The sequence below is a fragment of the Xenopus tropicalis genome, chromosome 6 (genome assembly GCF_000004195.4).
Source record: "Xenopus tropicalis strain Nigerian chromosome 6, UCB_Xtro_10.0, whole genome shotgun sequence".
NCBI classification, from domain to species: Eukaryota; Metazoa; Chordata; class Amphibia; order Anura; family Pipidae; genus Xenopus; species Xenopus tropicalis.
Window position 1 is genome coordinate 29,916,394 of NC_030682.2, and position 18,440 is coordinate 29,934,833.

At 38.3% G+C, this 18,440-nt stretch overlaps 2 protein-coding genes across 5 annotated transcripts in view; one reads left to right on the forward strand and one right to left on the reverse strand.

Moving 5' to 3' along the window:
* Positions 1-10,079, reverse strand: part of mindy3 (MINDY lysine 48 deubiquitinase 3) — a 63,339-nt gene extending 53,260 nt beyond the window's left edge. The window contains exons 1-6 of one of the 3 annotated variants that reach the window (XM_018094601.2): positions 9,987-10,079; positions 7,408-7,651; positions 4,843-4,922; positions 3,844-3,904; positions 2,354-2,518; positions 37-88 (exon numbers count right to left, since the gene is read on the reverse strand). In XM_018094601.2, the coding sequence (XP_017950090.1) occupies positions 37-88; positions 2,354-2,518; positions 3,844-3,904; positions 4,843-4,922; positions 7,408-7,501 (452 nt within the window). In that variant the 5' untranslated portion in view covers positions 7,502-7,651; positions 9,987-10,079. 3 annotated transcript variants of the gene reach the window in all.
* A 245-nt stretch (positions 10,080-10,324) lies between these two features.
* Positions 10,325-18,440, forward strand: part of LOC100488559 (probable assembly chaperone of rpl4) — a 223,051-nt gene continuing 214,935 nt past the window's right edge. Inside the window, exons 1-2 of one of the 2 annotated variants that reach the window (XM_018094801.2) lie at positions 10,325-10,519; positions 13,545-13,654. In XM_018094801.2, coding sequence (XP_017950290.1) covers positions 10,453-10,519; positions 13,545-13,654 — 177 coding nt within the window. In that variant the 5' untranslated portion in view covers positions 10,325-10,452. The remainder of the gene's footprint in view (positions 10,520-13,544; positions 13,655-18,440) is intronic. The other variant, XM_018094800.2, reaches the window with a different exon arrangement.

Sequence of the window (18,440 nt, forward strand, 5' to 3'; positions counted from 1 at the left end):
GACACACCAGTTTAAATGCTTCAACAAGTTACTTACTGAATTGATGCATGAAACCGCTCAAAGCCAAGCTCCTCTGCAGCCAAGGCAGCTACACACAAAAGACACTTTTCAGCACTACACACGGCAAATAAATACTGTACACACAAAAACATACAAACAGCTGGGGTAATTCAGCTCAAATAAACAGAAAAAAGGTCACATTTTACAATGATGCAAATCCATTGCTTGTACTGGATCTGTTCACTGAAATATTTGGCAGAACAAAGGCATATACATTTGCAAAGTAAGCACCACAGTGATCCTATAATCACTTCTCATCCATATAAGCAATGTTCTATTTAAACAGGGGTGCCTAGGATCTGACTTCTAGACAATAAGAGCTGCAGTCCTAAAAAAGCTGGCATGCCTGACTGTCCTGCATACAAGTCACAAGGCAAAGCATACAGTAAAATGTTAATATGCAGTAATTAAACCAATGGCCATAGAAGGAGGCTGGTTCTACTTGCTGAGAACTTATATAAATATATATAAAGCAGTGATGTCAAATATATGCCTCTCCTGCAGTAGCTGAACTACAATAAATAGCATCTCCTGGCTGACAGTGGCTTTTGGCCAGAGACCTCAGTTGTATTTGCAAAGCTGGAGCCCTTTAGAGATGGTCATTCCTAGATAAAAGCATATTTGTCTCAGTGAATAAAACAACAAAATAAGTAATTGTCAGACACACATTATAAGCTGGTATACATTTTGTTTGCTTAATAAATGGAAGATGCACCAATATCCAACGTCAGGTTTAATAGCCGGCCTGTTGGCATGTCAGGTTTAATAGCCGGCCTGTTGGCATGTCAATCAATATTTGTTTCTTGCTTCTTGTGTGAAGCAGCCCTCAGTTTTACAAAACAAGCAAACAGTATAGAAGTAAAAAAAGTATACATATGTATATATATATGAAATAACATTAGCAGTTTTACACTGCTACTACTCAGTACTTTGCACAGTTCTCTCCAGTTCAGAATTAGGAATCAATAAATATATTCCAAACAGCCCCCCACCAGCCCAATAAATAGTGACTTTCTATGGCATCTTATAGCAGCCCCTCTGGCATTTCCCAGAACTCAAATATTGCCAGTCCAGGCCTGGTTCTCTTCCTCCCTGTAAGCTGGTTTAGACATGGAGGGAGACTTTGACATACATCAGCCATGTAACCCTCTGGGGCTGCAGCATGTGGGAAGAGACTGTTGCTGTGGGATAGCAGGTATAGTAGGGAGAGATGGTGCCTATAGTAGCAGTGGGGATAATAGCCTCTGGAAAGGAACTGTGGCTGTGGGATAGCAGGTATTGTAAGGAGAGATAATGCCTATTGTAGCAGTGGGGGGATAATAGCTTCTGGGAAGGGACTGTGGCTGTGGTATAGCAGGTATAGTAGGGAGAGATGGTGCCTATAATAGCAGTGGGGGGATAATAGCCTCTGGGAAGGGACTGTGGCTGTGGGATAGCAGATATAGTAGGGAGAGATGGTGCCTATAGTAGCAGTGGGGGGATAAAAGCCTCTGGGAAGGGACTGTGGCTGTGGTATAGCAGGTATAGTAGGGAGAGATTGTGCCTATAGTAGCAGTAGGGGGATAATAGCTTCTGGGAAGGGACTGCGGCTGTGGGATAGCAGGTATAGTAGGGAGAGATGGTGCCTATAGTAGCAGTGGGGGGATAGCCTCTGGAAAGGGACTGTGGCTGTGGGATAGCAGGTATAGTAGGGAGAGATGGTGCCTATAGTAGCAGTGGGGGGATAATAGCCTATAGGAAGGGCCTGTGGCTGTGGGATAGCAGGTATAGTAGGGAGAGATGGTGCCTATAGTAGCAGTGGGGGGATAATAGCCTCTGGGAAGGGACTGTGGCTGTGGGATAGCAGGTATAGTAGGGAAAGATGGTGCCTATAGTAGCAGTGGGATAATAGCCTATGTGAAGGTCCTGTGGCTGTGGGATAGCAGGTACAGTACAGGTACATTAGGGTAATATGATGCATACTTTAGAAATACTTTTTTTTTTTTATCATAGTGTCCCTTAAAAAATATCAGCAAGGCATAAAGAGGCATATAGAGGGTAATTCACAATTTAGCACATGGACACAATGTCACATGGGCATCAAATAATTGTGCCAATAAAATTCTGTGTATTTGTCATTACTAGAGTTTTTTTTACTTAGATTTATGTTTTTTGTTTTTTTTTTACAAAATATGACAGCATGCACCATGTGCTGATAGCCAAACTTTAAAAACAAACACAAGGGGTGTAAAAAAAAAAAAAAAAAAAACAACACTGGAAAGAAAGTTAGTCACATAAAAACAGGGCATCTTACTAGGCTGCTCGTTCTGCTGACTAGACTCTGCAGGATTCTCCTGCTCTGTCTCCCGTGTAGCTTTCTCTTTAAGCCAGCTCGCCAAACAGTATGAATTTGAATTAAAGCTAACAATCTCAAGAATATCACTTAGAGTGTGGCACAGGATTTCCTTCTGCTCTTCATCTGGGAAAGATGGAAAAAATATATATATTTGAAATAAATAACGTGGAACAGCTACATAGCCAAAAGCTGTACTACTAGATGAGAAGTAAAGGACACATGGCAGAGTTAAGGATAATAATGAAAAGTTGGGTCAGAAGGATGACTTGCATTTGACCAAGGAAGATGTGAGATATACCATACTGGGTATAACAGAACAGGTATGGGATCTATTATCTGAAAACCCATAATCCAGAAAGCTCCAAATTGCAGACAAGCTATCTCCCATAGACTCAATTTTAAGCAAATAATTTTTTTAAAAATTATTTCCTTTTTCTCTGTACTAATAAAACAGTACCTTGTAATTAATCCCAACTAAGATAAAATAATGCTTATTGGAGGCAAAACAACCCTATTGGGTTCATTTTAAATTTAAATGATTTTTTAGTAAATTTTAACGATTGCGACCCAAATTAAAAAAAGGATCCCTTATCTGAAAAACCCCAGGTCCCGAGTATTCTGCATAACAGGTCCTACACCTGTACTAAATACCTCTTATAGGAACAATGAGGCAAATGATAACTTTAACATCTGAAATGTAAAGGAAAAAATGTATATATTTAAATGTAGTGTTTCTCTACAGCATAATTCCTTAAAGTGAATAGGATACTGTTTACTGTATGTGCAGAACTATATTTATAGCACCTAATTTGCAGAGAAGAAATAATGTGAAAAGGCTGTGCCCCCTGCTGGTTTCATTGAAGAGAATTATCAGACAAACAAGATGTGCCTATAGAGGACATCAGGAGGAAATGATAAAAAAAAAACAAAAAAGAAACAACGGATATCAATATGCTTTTGCTTTATCATTTTTCAGTTAGCTAAATGGAGGAAGAGGGATTAAAGTCCCTTTAATGATATAATTCTTACATAAACAGAGTCCAAGCATAAGCAATAGTGAGGAAATATGCAAAAAATACAGGGGTATGTAGGTGGCTCATCTCAGATTGCTATATAAAACAAAAAACAACAACAACAAAAAAACTGCAGCACCACTATTGTATAAATCCTTTATTGGCACATTTTAGATGTCAAGATAAAGCAGAAGCCCATGTTAAATACAAACCCTGGTAGGCTGTTTTAACAACAGGAAAGCTGTTAATGTTTCACTGAGGGAATAAAGATGAGAATAATAAGTGTCTGTGTTTATACCACTAATAGTATGCTATGTTACCAATGATGTTTCATGCCAAAGAAGCATTACTTTACTAACAGAAAAACAAAACATTTCTACAGGCATGGAAATTTAAAGTCAGCAATTTTGCACCAATTATATAAGATTTTATTACCTTGGCAAGACCTCCAGTTGGAATGCTCGGTGTTAAACAATTGCCTTTTTAGAAGAAAAGCCTACAAAAATAAACATAATCAACAATCAAAAGAAGTGACCAGTTAACGAGTACATAAACTGCCACAGGGAGGAATACATACACTGAATATTAAGTGTGCCGGCACATTTAGCCGCAATGAATAGAAACATTAACGGAAGATAAACATTTCTTTGTTTATTGTTTTCTTTGAAACCTCTATATGCCTGGAAAAAAACTGTACTATTATCTCCCCCATTTTTTCCTTCTACATGAAATATGTAACATTTAGTCAATAAGATTTGTAGTGATAAAATATCTATTTATGCCTTAAAGATACCACTACTCTTTATATCTGAATAAGAGATATGTATGCCATATGGGTCAACTTCCAGTTTCTTACCAATTTTTAGTATTCCAAACTTGTGATGCAAGAAAGCTCACAATTGATCCCCGTCCTGCTTATGTAAAAAACACTTTAACCAGCATTTGCCAGGCACTTCTTGCTTGAAAAGCTAACTGGCTGGCAATGGAATAAACAGAAAATTACCGGGCTCCATAACCTTTGGGACCTGACTTCTATTGCAAACATGTTTTAAGATTGCATATCTTTTAAGGCACCTCTGGGTCCTCCAGCAGTCACAGTAGTCTGCTCCTCCTAATAAAACCATGCTGATTAGCGATAACGCCTTTAGATAATATTCACAGGTAACAATACAGGGCAAAACCCAATATTAAAGAACAACATCTGAAAAATGGGGTAGGCAAACCAATTACATTGACTTGTGCTGTGACAAGATGGCAAATGTTAACCCCACTGCACTACTTTGCTTCTTTTCAAAATACTGGGGCAGATTTAGAAAGGCAGAGTGCTCTCAGGAAATACTACATTTTGTTTCAGGCTTTCATCCTCCTATTACAGAAGTTGGAATTATTATTAAAATAATCAAACATTTGCAAGGAGTCTCAGTGGCAGTTTACCTGTACAGGTGCAAGCACGGCACATGGACCACCTTCAAATTGCTCTAATGCTGTTGGTTCTGAGGCACTGAAGACAAATCCTAGTAATAGAATTAAAATATAGTTATTGTTGCTGTTAAAGCAGTACCTTACAGTACAAATTCATTCCATTGACTGAGCGGCAGCGATTATTGATGTGATTGTTACAGTCAGACCAAAGTTGCAAAATGCCCCAAATTCTTGTGCATGGATCGGTTTCAAGTGCTTTAGGAACACAAGGGACGTTCAGCGATTTTACTCTTCAGACCAACTGACCAAAGTCAGACTAAACTCATCATAAATAAGTTGGAAACACAGATGTATGAGAGGTTTTACAATTAAAAAATTCAGGAGCTGTATAGTGAATGGGTGGCTGTTCACACTAATTACATTAAGGGGCCTATTTATTATGCTGTGTAAAAAAAAAAATTGCCAAAACATCGGTATAAAAATCTGTGCAAAACAAATGGAGAGGTTTGCGGTCAGGTCCGGTGAAAAAAACATTATGATTTTACGCGTTTTTTTTTTTTTTATACACAGTGAAACCCGACAATGTGCAGCGAATTTTGTCTCAGTTTTTTACACTGCATGATAAATCTTCCCCTAACTGTATAGGTCGTATTAGTTACATTACTTCAAATATGTGGCAATTATGGGACCTTGGGATTTAGTGTGGGCGAGTGCTATAAATTTTTTTTTTAGAAATCAAGACCTAAATGGTATGAAAATGTAGCCCAAACTAATCAGGGTGCATATGTTCAACATGGCATTTCTAGATACTGGTGAATAATAAAGAACAACCAATTGTTTTTAAATGTCAACTGCACCCCTTGAGCAGAATCTGAATATAACTTCTGCCTTTGTCATAGGTACTTAAAGGTACGGTATACAACTAAAAACACCTTTGCAAACAATTAGCACAATAAATAGGACTCGTGTTGACATTGCATCCTGCCTGTTTTAATTAAAAAAATAATATTTTCCTATTTTTTTGCCATTTGACTCAGCACTCCATATCAAACAGAGCCTCCCTTCTATATAGGGATGCATTGAATCCACTATTTTAGGATCTGGCCAAAGGATAATGAAGAGTTAAAGACAACTGCATGAGAAAATTTCAATTTCCCTGTTTATGTGACAAAAAGTCATGTGATTTTAAGGATTTGGATTCAGTTTGCCTGAGGCATGGATTCGGCCGAATCCTAACAAAAAAGGCAGAATCTTGGCCGAATCCCATACCAAATCCTGGATTTGGTGCACCCCTACTTTTATAAAGCAGCGGTCTTTCAGCCTCTTATTATAAGGGTACTGGCACACGAGGAGATTAGTTGCCCGCAATGAATCTTTGCTACTGTGGGTGACTTATCTCCTGCAAATGCTTTCTCCCACAGGCAATAATGTAAATAGCCTTGTAAGCGCTTTGTTTTTCCAAAGTCCTCCAAAGTTTCCTCGATAGGCAACTTCGGGAAAAATAAAGTGTGAAGTTTTTTTCTCAGCAGTGAATTACATTATTGCCGTGGGAAAGCATTTGCGGGATATTAGTGGCAAAGTAGCAAAGCTTTACCTCGGGTGACTACTCTCCTCATGTACCAATACCCCAATAATTAGACCCTGAAACCTCATTATGCAGAAAGATTATCTGGGCACTGGAAACCTAGATATCTGCTTCACAAAACCAAACATCAAGTAGCTTCCCAGCTTTCCCAGTTTGCTTTGTTTATCTTAAAAAAAGAAAAAAAAACACGGCTTATGTCTTAAGATTAAAACATCAGGCAAAATGTATGTTAATACTACCCCTTTGATGCAACAAAATGTCTTCCTATTACAGACAATAGCAATGAAACATTCACGCTGGCATCAAGAAGCCCTAAATAACAACCAATTTCAGAATAATTGTAAAAAACACAGGGACACAGGCAATATTAAACAATTACCCTAGGATTCAATTGGAGGTGATTGATGGAATTTTTAAAGGTACATTCTTATTTAGGTAAAAATATGACAGGTAAAACCCCAAACTGGTCCATGTACCATTGTCCTAGGCTCTTTTCATTTAAGTTGACCAATTTATCTTTATCATGACCAGAACTGTTTAGTCAACTACAGATCAGTTCCGATACAGAAGGAATCAATCTTACTAATATATATGGTGCAATGTTGTCAACTGTAAAGCTGGCCATACATGCACCGATATTATTGTAAAAAACTGTGTTGCGTATGGTATTCGGTGCGTGTATGGTGGATCGACGATACAATCTATATCACAAAAGCTTCGGATACTGGTCGTTTCGTCGATTGGGGCGTCGTTGAAGGCGCCCAAGCAAAATCTGCATTTGGGGCTGAATCGGCAGGTGGAGGTAGAACCCCTAATGTTTCTATCTCCATATTGGACAATTCAGCCCTAAACGTCAATGGAGGGAACGAACAATCTTTCCTGTAACCAATGGTCGCAGGAAAGATCATAATTGGTACCTGTATGGACAACTTAATAGACTTGTTAACAGTCTATGCATTGTCTTAATAGAAAATTGTCTTATAAATTCTCACCTTGAGTCCACCGCTTAAACACAGAGTCCGCCAAACCATTGGAATTGTTCCTACCCCACACCATGTCCACCAGTTCTTTGTCACATTCTGACATGATTCACCCTTGGCTTCTCTTGCCTCTCTGAATAAAGCTGTTTTAGACAGATTTCTCCTTTCAACACGAATCATGTAATTATTGACCGAGGTAGGCCAAGAAAACGGTGCTTAATAAAAACTGATGGTGAAGCAATGTTCACTGAAGTATCTTGGACTGAAGAAAAAACATAAGACAAATTATAAAATGTGTTTTTTGCTTTAACCATATTAATTCAGGGCAGGAGTGCTTCACATGCATATTTTAGACAGCAACTTAAACACACATACATATATTGCTTATCAGTGACTTCTGCAGAGTATTTTTTAATAATAACTTTCCCCATGTCTCCACATAACCTGAATTCTTAGACCATTTTGCCCCACAAGATAATCCTAGGAAATGTACAGCATACCACTCTGTAACAAAGGAACCCTGTATGCTGTACTATTTAGCTGCATTGGGTAGGCAGTAGTTACCTACCATGAATATATGTAGGAAGGGTTGTATGTAATGAAAAATTTCTGTATAGTCCCCTCCATCATCCGATAAGATTTACACTAATATCTCTTATAGGTAACGCACTCAGATTTGTTAAACTGTAGTGCATGAAGAGCTAGGGGAAGCATGATCCTGCTACAGGCTAGAGTACAAATATAGATAGTGCCTAAGCTGATAGGATTGTGCTGCCCATAGCTCATCATATTTGGGGCAAAACTATGGCTTCCTTAACCAAAATCTCTTCAGGGCTCATCCAAATATTGATTGGATAGGAAAATGCGATTCTCACAGCTACCAAGCTGTGAATATGTTCCTCTTCCTCCATGTGATAAAAAAAAAAAATCCTCTTAGGCCATACATTTAGTTATCCACCTTGGATTGGGCAACAACCTGCTAGTGGATATCTAAACTATTGTATGACCAGCTTAGGTGGCATTGACATCCAATGTCTTGTACTGCTCCTATGTGTGGATAGTCTCTATAACTAATATTTATACTGTTACTTTTAGGAAAGTTTTCGTCTAAGAAGCCACCCTCTGAAGCAAGAGATTAACAATACAGGTAAAGGGGTTGTTCACCTTTGAACTAACTTTTAGTATGATGCAGACACTGGTTTTTAATTGGTTTTCATTTTTTATGGTTTTTCAGGTATTTGGCTTTTTGTTCAGCAGCTCTCCGGTTGCTAGGGTCGAGTTTACCTTAGCAACCAGGTAGTGGTTTAAATGAGAGATTGGAGTACAAATAGGAGAATGAATAGAAAGATAAGTAATAAAAAAAAATAACAGTAAAACTGTATGAGTACAAGAAATAGATTTTGGCTGTCTGGGTCAGTGACCCCCCATTTGAAGCTCGAAAGATGTAGACATAGGAAGCAGATTCTTTCAAAACTATAAAAATAAATAATGAGGACCAATTGCAAAGTTGGTAGGAACAGAGCATTTATAACATTCAGAACATAACATACTAAATACCCCTTTACGATTCTCTAGAAGCTAGGATAATGCCTCTCTCTCTCATTAATTGGAGAAGTCCCATTTTCAGCACCTAGGCCAGTTACTGAAGAAACTATTGGAATATACACCACAACAATAAATAAAAACCTCCTGCCTAATGTGTTTATTATCAGGAATGCCAACACATGGCCTTTCAAATAAAAGCAAATTCTTTCTTTACTCCCATTCTGCTCTGTCTGGTTTAGTCTCTCCCTTGTATTTGTCCCAGTAAGTTAATGAAAAGTTAATTAAAAATGTGAATGTTAGTAATATTAGCTGACAGAGTGTGAGAGGAGCCAGATGTAAAACAACAAGTTAAGGAGCTCCCAGCTCTTGCCGAACTGCAACTCTCACTACCAATGTTGATTATGCATTTGTGCAAAACATGGTTGCTTGTAATTAGGGTTACTCACCCAGTTGCCCTCAAGCTGCACCCTGCAGGCAGTTAGAGCTGGAGTTAGGGAAGAGCTATTTGTCGTAGGGTTGCAAAAATCAGGCTTGTCCAAACTATAGCAGCTTCAGTTGTTCTTGAACCTCAACGCAAATATCCCTTTTGCCTAATTCTAAAACAGTGATCCCCAACCAGCGGCTCAAGGGCAACATGTTGCTCCCCAACCCCTTGGATGTTGCTCTCAATGCCCCAAACCAGGTAGGTATTTTTGAATTCCTGACTTGGGGGCAAGTTTTTGTTGCCTGAAAACCAGGTCTACTGCCAAACAGAGCCTTCTGTAGGCTTCCAGTCCACATAGGGGCTACCAAATAGCCAATGAAAGCCCTGATTGAGCACCCCTAGGAGCCGTTTCTATGCTTGTGTTGCTCCCCAACTCTTTTTACAATTGAATGTGGCTCATTGGTCACAAAGGTTGGGGATCCCTGTTCTAAAACATGAACACTGGGCATCCCTGGTACCCACAGCTCTCTAGCAAATGGGCCTGGGACAGCCACAATAAAGGCGCTACGGCTCCGCCCGTCCCACTCAGCATGGTTCTACTACCTCTCCAGCCGCAACTCACCTGTCTTCTCTAACTACAGCCACCGAACCCTGCACATATCCGGGTACCAAATAATACAGAGCCCAGCAGCACTGACTGAGGCAGCGGGAGAACAGGAAGCGGAAGTCATAAGTGCGAAAGGTTCGGGCGGAACTTGAAGGCAAAGAGAAAGCTGATGCCAGGCATAATCCTATAAGCATTAATAATATCTAGCACCTATGATTAAATTGTACCGATCCTAGCTTGCGCTAGCTTTCTGTAGTTGCTACATTAGGGGTAGAAGGAATTGTAGATAAACTCTAGCACAGAGTAGAACTCTCGCCGTATCGCTGGTTGAGGATGTTTGTCCCTACTGGCGTGCCGTAGCAGCTGAGAGGCCACGCTGTAGTGCCCATGCTGCAGGAAGTAGCGCTAAACTCAGCGTTGGTACCTGCATTTCTAGCTGCTGGGAGCATCGTGTTATTTGTGGCTAGGAGAGTGTCTTGCTATGGGAGGGCAAGCTAAGGGCAAGAAACACGGCAAGGCCAGGAAGAGGCGGCCAGGGAGAGCTGGAGGTGAGAAGGAAAAGAATAATACTGGATCCAGTTGAACGGGATAAGAGGGTGCTCCATATATATCTTGTAACCCATGACAACTCATAATATATTTGCTTTTAAACATGTAGCAAGGCAATGGTACCTGCTTAATATTGATAAACACAGGAAAGTCTGACTTAAGTGATGAAGTAAAAGTCTTACCCTTAGGGGCTGATTTACTTACCCACGAACGGGTCGAATGGAGTCCGATTGCGTTTTTTTCGTAATGATCGGTACTTTGCGATTTTTTCGTATGTTTTGCGATTTTTTCGGATTCTTTACGAATTTTTCGGATCCAATACGATTTTTGCGTAAAAACGCGAGTTTTCCTATCCATTACGAAAGTTGCGTAAAAAGTTGCGCATTTTGCGTAGCGTTAAAACTTACGCGAAAAGTTGCGCATTTTTCGTAGCGTTAAGTTTTAACGCTACGAAAAATGCGCAACTTTTCGCGTAAGTTTTAACGCTACGCAAAATGCGCAACTTTTTACGCAACTTTCGTAATGGATACGAAAAACTCGCGTTTTTACGCAAAAATCGTATTGGATCCGAAAAATTCGTAAAGAATCCGAAAAAATCGCAAAACATACGAAAAAGTCGCAAAATATTCGTTTTCAAGTCGGAACTTTTCCAATTCGGGTCGGATTCGTGGGTTAGTAAATCAGCCCCTTAGTTTCAATGGGTGTGGGTGCTCATGCCCCAGACCTTCAGCTTGGGGGGCCAATATGGGGTAACACATAGGAGAAAATCAGGCAGGCACTCCAGGTCATAGGCTCCTATGCTTAAGTACCCTCTTAGGTACAAAACACGTAAGGCTTTGTTTTTTTTGGCATCTTGTGTATGGATTAAATAAACTCAACATGATTTTACTTTAAATAAGCTGCTATACAATTTTTTTTGGAAATCCGGAGTGCCTGCCTGATTTTCTCCTATGTGTTACCCCCAATGCTACCTGCTGATTGATTGCTATGGATGCCTAGACCTGTATTAAAGTATACACCTTAATTAACAAAACCCCACTAGAGAGGGAGTAAAATAATGCCATTTTCCTTGGGATTCAGTGACAGATGCATATACCTGGGTGTATCTTTGGTTTGAACATTACCACAGAGTTTAGAGAATCACGGTCTTGTCTCCTCATTGATGTGCATTCCGAGTGGAAGCATTCTGGTTTGAACTGTATTGTGTGATTCATTGTGATAACTAAGCTACATGCATGCATTAAAAAATAAATTTGTAAAGTCTGTGAAATTTGTCCTGTCATTTCATACTGGGTAGAGCTCTATGTCATCTGAACCAGGCCTTGCCAGGTCTTGTAAAAGGGTCTAAGCTAACTACATGAGTGGTCTTTTGTCATGCTCTGGTCAGCCTATGTTCTTCTGGGGACTCTATCTTTAAAATGGACTCTATCCCTAAAAAGATAGAGTCCATTAAGAGTAGGTGGCTTTGTCCAGTTTCTGTATTCTGTTATATGCAAGCATTCAGGATTTCCAATATTGAATGTATATGAAACATTTATATCCAGGTTAGAGCTACAGTCACCGCATATTGGTTCCACTGGGCTTCAGAATATCAAGGGGGGCTTTTGCTGGAAGTGGAAGTATGGGCAGAAGCAGAGATGTACTGAGGCAAGTTTGAGGGGAACTAATTTTTACTGTCCTATAGATGCTTTATCTGTAGAATTTTACAGCTGTCAAAGGGCATATGCAGTAGAACGTAGTTAGATCCCCTTGGCCAGTATGTCTCTGCCTCTCTGTGCTCCAAGCCTTCCTATACTTTTACTTCCAGCAAAAGCAAGCAATTTAATAGCTATTTAAAGTGGAAATTAAACTAAAATTTAGCACTGAATTCTTAAAACAAAAACACCCCTGACTTTGTAGGCCAATTAAAAAAAAAGTCTAGTTCAAAACTGACTCCCCCATTCAGAGTTTTCTGGTTTTTAGTGTGTCAGGGCAAGGCAGTGCAAATAAGGTTTTAGTGCATGTGTTCTGCTTCAGAAAGCCTCTACTGCAATAAAGAAATACAGCTGTATAGGGAGCACAACATTTTTAATGTGCAGTCAACTGCCGGCAATGCCGCTTCTGGGTCAGTGCCACACCACCATTAGATATCAAGCCAGTTTTGCCACAAAGAACAATGTTTTGGGAAAAGGGAGGTGTGGCAAAAATGGCTTAATAAATATCAACCACAATGTTACACTTAGCACATTTACATAAAATCGCTATGTAGATCTATAAATATGTATGATTTTACACAGTGTACAATGGTGTTAAAGTGGCAAGGGAAACTGTATTCCAACAGCATTGGTACATAGCTTTATAAATATGGCTCTGATGTATCTATACCTATGCAGAGCTGCAAGGGAACAAATGTTCCCAGATGTATCTTCTTGATTAAATAGCTTCCACACAAGAGAGTTGCTCTATAGACCAAGCTTATGTTCCTGGTAACAGATGACCCACATATGCCACACAACCTTTATGATAAATACCACACACAGTACATTTATTGGCAGTGGCTGTTACCACCACCTTCTACATATGCACACAGAAATAAATAAACCCCTTTCGAACCCACACTGCAATGAGGGTCCAAAAAATTGAAAGATAAAGCCTAAAACATGGCTAAAAGTGCTGTATTGTATATGGTAAACTTACTGTACCAGCAGAGAGATTTAGAAGTCCTAGAACAGTAATGATCCAGGCCTTCAAAGTTGGTAACAGGAGCAGGTTTTTGTTGTAAGGCAAGGTTTTAAGTGTCAGTGACACTGTAGAGATGCTTAAAATGAAATCATCAACAGAAAATGAGGTTTGTCTGTCAAAGAGGCTGATGGTACAGGACTGATTATATCCAGCATCTCTATTACACTAAAGATAGAGCTCCCCATGTTCCTTAAACGTACCCATCACAGCCCTTAATCTTGTAGTCTCGACAGTGTTTTAATTAAAAAGTTCTTGTTAAAAATAAATGCACTTTATCCAGATAATTCATTTTGCTCTTCCTAGGGAACGATTTCTCTGATCTGCCAGCGCAAGACAAAATGAAAATGAAAATGCAAAACAGAGCTAAGAAAAAGACAGCTGAAAAATATACAGTGCACCAACTACTGGAAAAGGTAATGTCCGACTGATTCTTATTTTTGTTACCAGGGCCAACCTTTCTTCAAAAGAATAAAGTCCACCCTTTTTTTTACAGTTGCCAATATTTCCACTAAACATTATAGCAGGGGTCTGTTAGTTCTGTGGGATGCATCTTTATAGTTGCTTTTTCTAATTACAATTTTATTTTTGTTCTTTGCTAAGGTTCAGGTTTGTCTTTCCATATTTCAGTACAGGTATAGGATATGATGTTATGCAAAATGGTTGGGACCTGGCGTTTTCTGGATAATAAAATAATTTAAACAAGTATAATCGAAACCAAGTAGGATTGTTTTGCTGCCAATCTCTGAATATTTTATTTGGCCCTACCAGACAGTTTGTCAAATTAATAATATAACTTAATGATTGAAAACCAAATGAAAACATTTATACAGTCTTAGAAAATAGGCAGATATATTCTTTTAGGCATTATGCATTCCAATTAAATAACAGGTATATTCTGTAGTACGTAAGACATCTTTACAGAAGTTGTTCACCTTCCAAAAACCATTTTTCAGTTCAGTTGGTGTCCAATAATACATTAGACTTTTACAATTGTGTTTCATTTTTCACTTTGTCATGTCTTCCTGGAGCAGCTCTGTAAACTGCTCTAATTTGATACATTAGTTGTTTTATTTCTTATCTTTGGCCCTTCTGAGCATAATCCCAGAGTTTAATTAAAGCCATCTGTTATAATTGGTAACATTCTACTGATTTCTGCTCCTAGATTTCTGAGATGCCAGACTAGAACACCAAGGAGATAAACATTAAAGTTTAGAACTGTCAGAAATAAATAATAGCAACTGAGAAAAGTATTGCTTTCTGGTGTTCTGTCTTAAAGGAACAGTAACACCAAAAAGTGAAAGTGTATAAAAGTAACTAAAATATAATGTGCTGCTGCCGTGCACTGGTAAAAGTTGTGTGTTTACTTCAGAAAGTCTACTATAATTTACATAAATAAGCTGCTATGTAGCCATGGAGGCAGCCATTCAAAGGAGAAAAGGCACAGGCACATAGCAGATAACAGATAAAACACTATTGTATCCTACAGAACTTATCTGTTATCTGCTATGTAACCTGTGCCTTTTCTGCTTTTTTCCAGCTTGAATGGCTGCCCCCGTGGCTACACAGCAGCTTATTATATAAATTATAGTAGTGTTACTGTAGCAAACACACCAGTTTTACCAGTGCAGGGCAACAGTGCATTATATTTTCATTACTTTAAAGCTCTTTTATTTTTTGGTGTTACTGTTCCTTTAAACCAATGGAAAAAAAGTGTTTGAAAGTTAAACAACCCATTCTAAAAGGTGTTAGACTTTATGAATACAATACACTAATTAAGCAAATGGTTGCAATTGCTGTTGGCAAACTGGAAATTTAAGATAATCCATGTTTGGTCCTTGCAAGGTGGATAATTACATTACCAACATAACCTACCCATTCACACTGTGCTGTGACTCTTTAGACGGAGTCCATTATGCAGGGTATCTGCATAGGTATCTTAGGGTATCTGACTTCCTCTCTCAGAAAAATCCTTCATTCCTGGGGCCAGAGTCTGTGCAGCTCTCTCCTCTTTTCCTTCTCTTGCTCCCCCCTTCCTTAAGAATTCGTAATCTGGGCTACCAGCCTATAGGGCTGCAGCAGGACGCTATGAAAACCAAGCTAAAATTGCAGCTGTAATCTTAAACAAATGGAGGGAGCTTCTAGGGCTCTTTACTCAGGTAAAGTAAAGCTTGCTGCAAAATAACTATAGCGTTCTAGTTGGCACTAATGTGGTGAATCTATTGGCAGTAAAATGCCAAAATGACTTTCCTTCTTTGATGTAATAAAAACCCCTCGTTCTCAAACAGCTGTTTGCTGAATGCTGCTTGATCATTTCATTGGTTGTTACGGGTTACTAGAATAGTAGCAAACTTAAGACCATCTATTACATAACCCTTTGTAGTTCAGTATAAGAAAACATCCTCAGTAGTGCAATATTATGCTGATGTTACATCATACAAAGAAGAATGACAGATTTTCAATTCATACTCAGATCTATGTGTACCTTAGTCTGTATGGTCAGATATGCTTAATTGCTGCTGCACACACTGAATAAAACTTGCCTACACTTTTTTTTAAAAACTTATATTATGTAAAGCATTTGTCCTGAATTTTGCTTTTCAAATCCATTAACATTAAAATCCTTAACATTGCACATATTGCTTACAGAATGGTAGACAGCTTAAAACATAAATAAAAAATCTGGTATCACAATTGATGTATTGACATTTACCATATGTTTTGCCATATGAATGCAACAAAGTGAATGCATTTTCAGTTAGCACTTGGCTGTTTTATCTTGTGGGAGGTTGCTGCAAGAAGCTTTTCTTTCCTTACTTTGCCAGGCCCTTTTTGAAATCATTAAAAAAAACCAAACTATTTCAGTCATTTTGTATGTGGGATTTTGTATACCTTTAAGTGCATAGAGCTATTGTTTATGTCCTTGTATACTGCAGCAACAGACAAAGAACCTCTTCTTGTTCTTGACCCCCTTGCTCACAGCGCGCCCTTTCTCACTGTTAATGCCGAATGCGGCTCCTAAATTGCACTGTAGATGTGCATGTAGTCAGCACAAAGAGTCTCTAAAGTCTGAAAGGCATTCTGTGTCAAGGAGGAGCTCAGGAGCTGTACAAAGGGCTTGTGGTGGGTAAGAGATCTCTAAAAAAAATATGTAGTGATAAATAGAAAGCTTCTAATTCATTTCTTCATTATGGCTAACAAGAACACAATGGACATATTCAAAGTTCAAATAATTTATACAGCATTTAATTAAATGTGATGACTGCAATTTCCGTGTATATTTATGAAAAAAAGATTAGTAAAAAGACTGATGTGAACATTAAAGTGTTTTTCTTGAGATAAACTAATTACAGGTAACTGATTTTGAGCAGGCTTGGCAGAAAGGAAGGTGGTTTTGTAGATATACATAACAGATATATAACAGTTAAAGTGCAAATTGGAAAATACTTCATGGCTTCTATGCCTGTAGCTTTATTTCCTGCTTTAGGGCAGTCTGTTTGCAGCTATAACAAATGTATTACTTTTGCAGAGTCAAATGTAATACTTGGTTTAAACTTCTACATCATTTTGAGTCTTGAGTCTTTGGACTAAATTTTTTGTGCCATCACAGTGGGACTCATTTATAAACACTGGTCAAATTTGCACCTGGGCAGTAACCCATATCAACCAACCAATCATTATTTTTTTTTCAGCCAGCTGCAGGTTAAACAATGAAAGCAATCTTATGATTAGGGATGCACCGAATACACTTTTTTGGATTTGGCCGAACCCCCAAATCCTTTGTAAAGGATTCGGCCGAATACCGAACCGAATCCTACTTAGCGTATGAGTAAGCCAACATCACCGGTGATGTTGCAGATAGCAACCAATGAGATCTTTGCTTTTGTTTTCTAACTTGTAGGTGACTGTTCAATTCTAATTGCTGATTGTTTGCTATGGGCAACATCACTGGTGAATTTGGCTTACACACTGATGTGTATTCTGTTTTCTTTACCCTGTATATAAAAGTAATGTATATTGTATTTTATTTCCCTCTGAGTGATGGTTTTGCTTTTAATTCCCCCAAAGTGGGTCATTTATGCTTTTGCAACACTCTTCTAGCAAAATAAATGATTAAATGTTATGAATGACTATTTTTTATTTTTTTTATTTTCAATTTGTATCCAAGAATGCTATGTTTCCAGTCTATGCACTGAAATTAAGTGTATTTGTTGACCCTATGTATGTATTTATAGATTGCCATTACTGTAAACCAGGCTTTCTATTACTTCTATATTTTTATCACATTATTAGTTAAATTATTAAAATGATTTTCTTTGTCTCTGTAATAAGAAGAAATAATCATGCACCAGAGCTAAGTTCCCATACCTGTGCTTTAACATTTTGTCATATTAAATTGTTGTGCAAGAAATTTAGGAAACTTGGAACCTTTTAATGTGTCTATGAAGATTTTCATTCATCCAGGTCATGGTATATCTAGTATAAATAAATCTAAAGCAACTGGACTTGTTTGGTAATCATTGAAGACGTTTCACTACTCATCCGAGCAGCTTCTTCAGTTCAACTGACTGGTATGGGAAGTCCTCAGCATATATACTCTTCCACTAATCCAATCACAATGGCACTATGTAACTCTTCAGAAAGGTGACATCTGAAACTCACAGAGGTGTGAATGCTGTGGAGTTACTTTGAAAGGATTACCAAAGTATCATGCAACTCTTCAAACAGGTGTCCTATATATGCTGAGGACTTCCCATACCAGTCAGTTGAACTGAAGAAGCTGCTCGGATGAGTAGTGAAACGTCTTCAATGATTACCAAACAAGTCCAGTTGCTTTAGATTTATTTACCTTTTAATGTGTTGGATTTACCACTGCTCCATATAATATCTGGGTAATTAAAAAAATCCCCATGATAAAGCCTTTGTTTCAGTAACTAGCCTGCTACTGTATTATCAGTGAAAAGTTCTACCCGCGTGGATTTAGCCATAGCAGTAATTACTGCAACAAATTCTTCATTTATACATGGCTTAAAATCTCATTTACCTTACTAACATACAACTTCCCACCATTTCTTTTTAACCTGTATCTGGCAATATGGAATAACCTATATTCCCTGCCTTTTTATGTGATAAATCTGACCATGTTTAGCAGCAGCATCATTTTGATCATCCAGTGTATGATAAACTCAAGATCTTCCATGC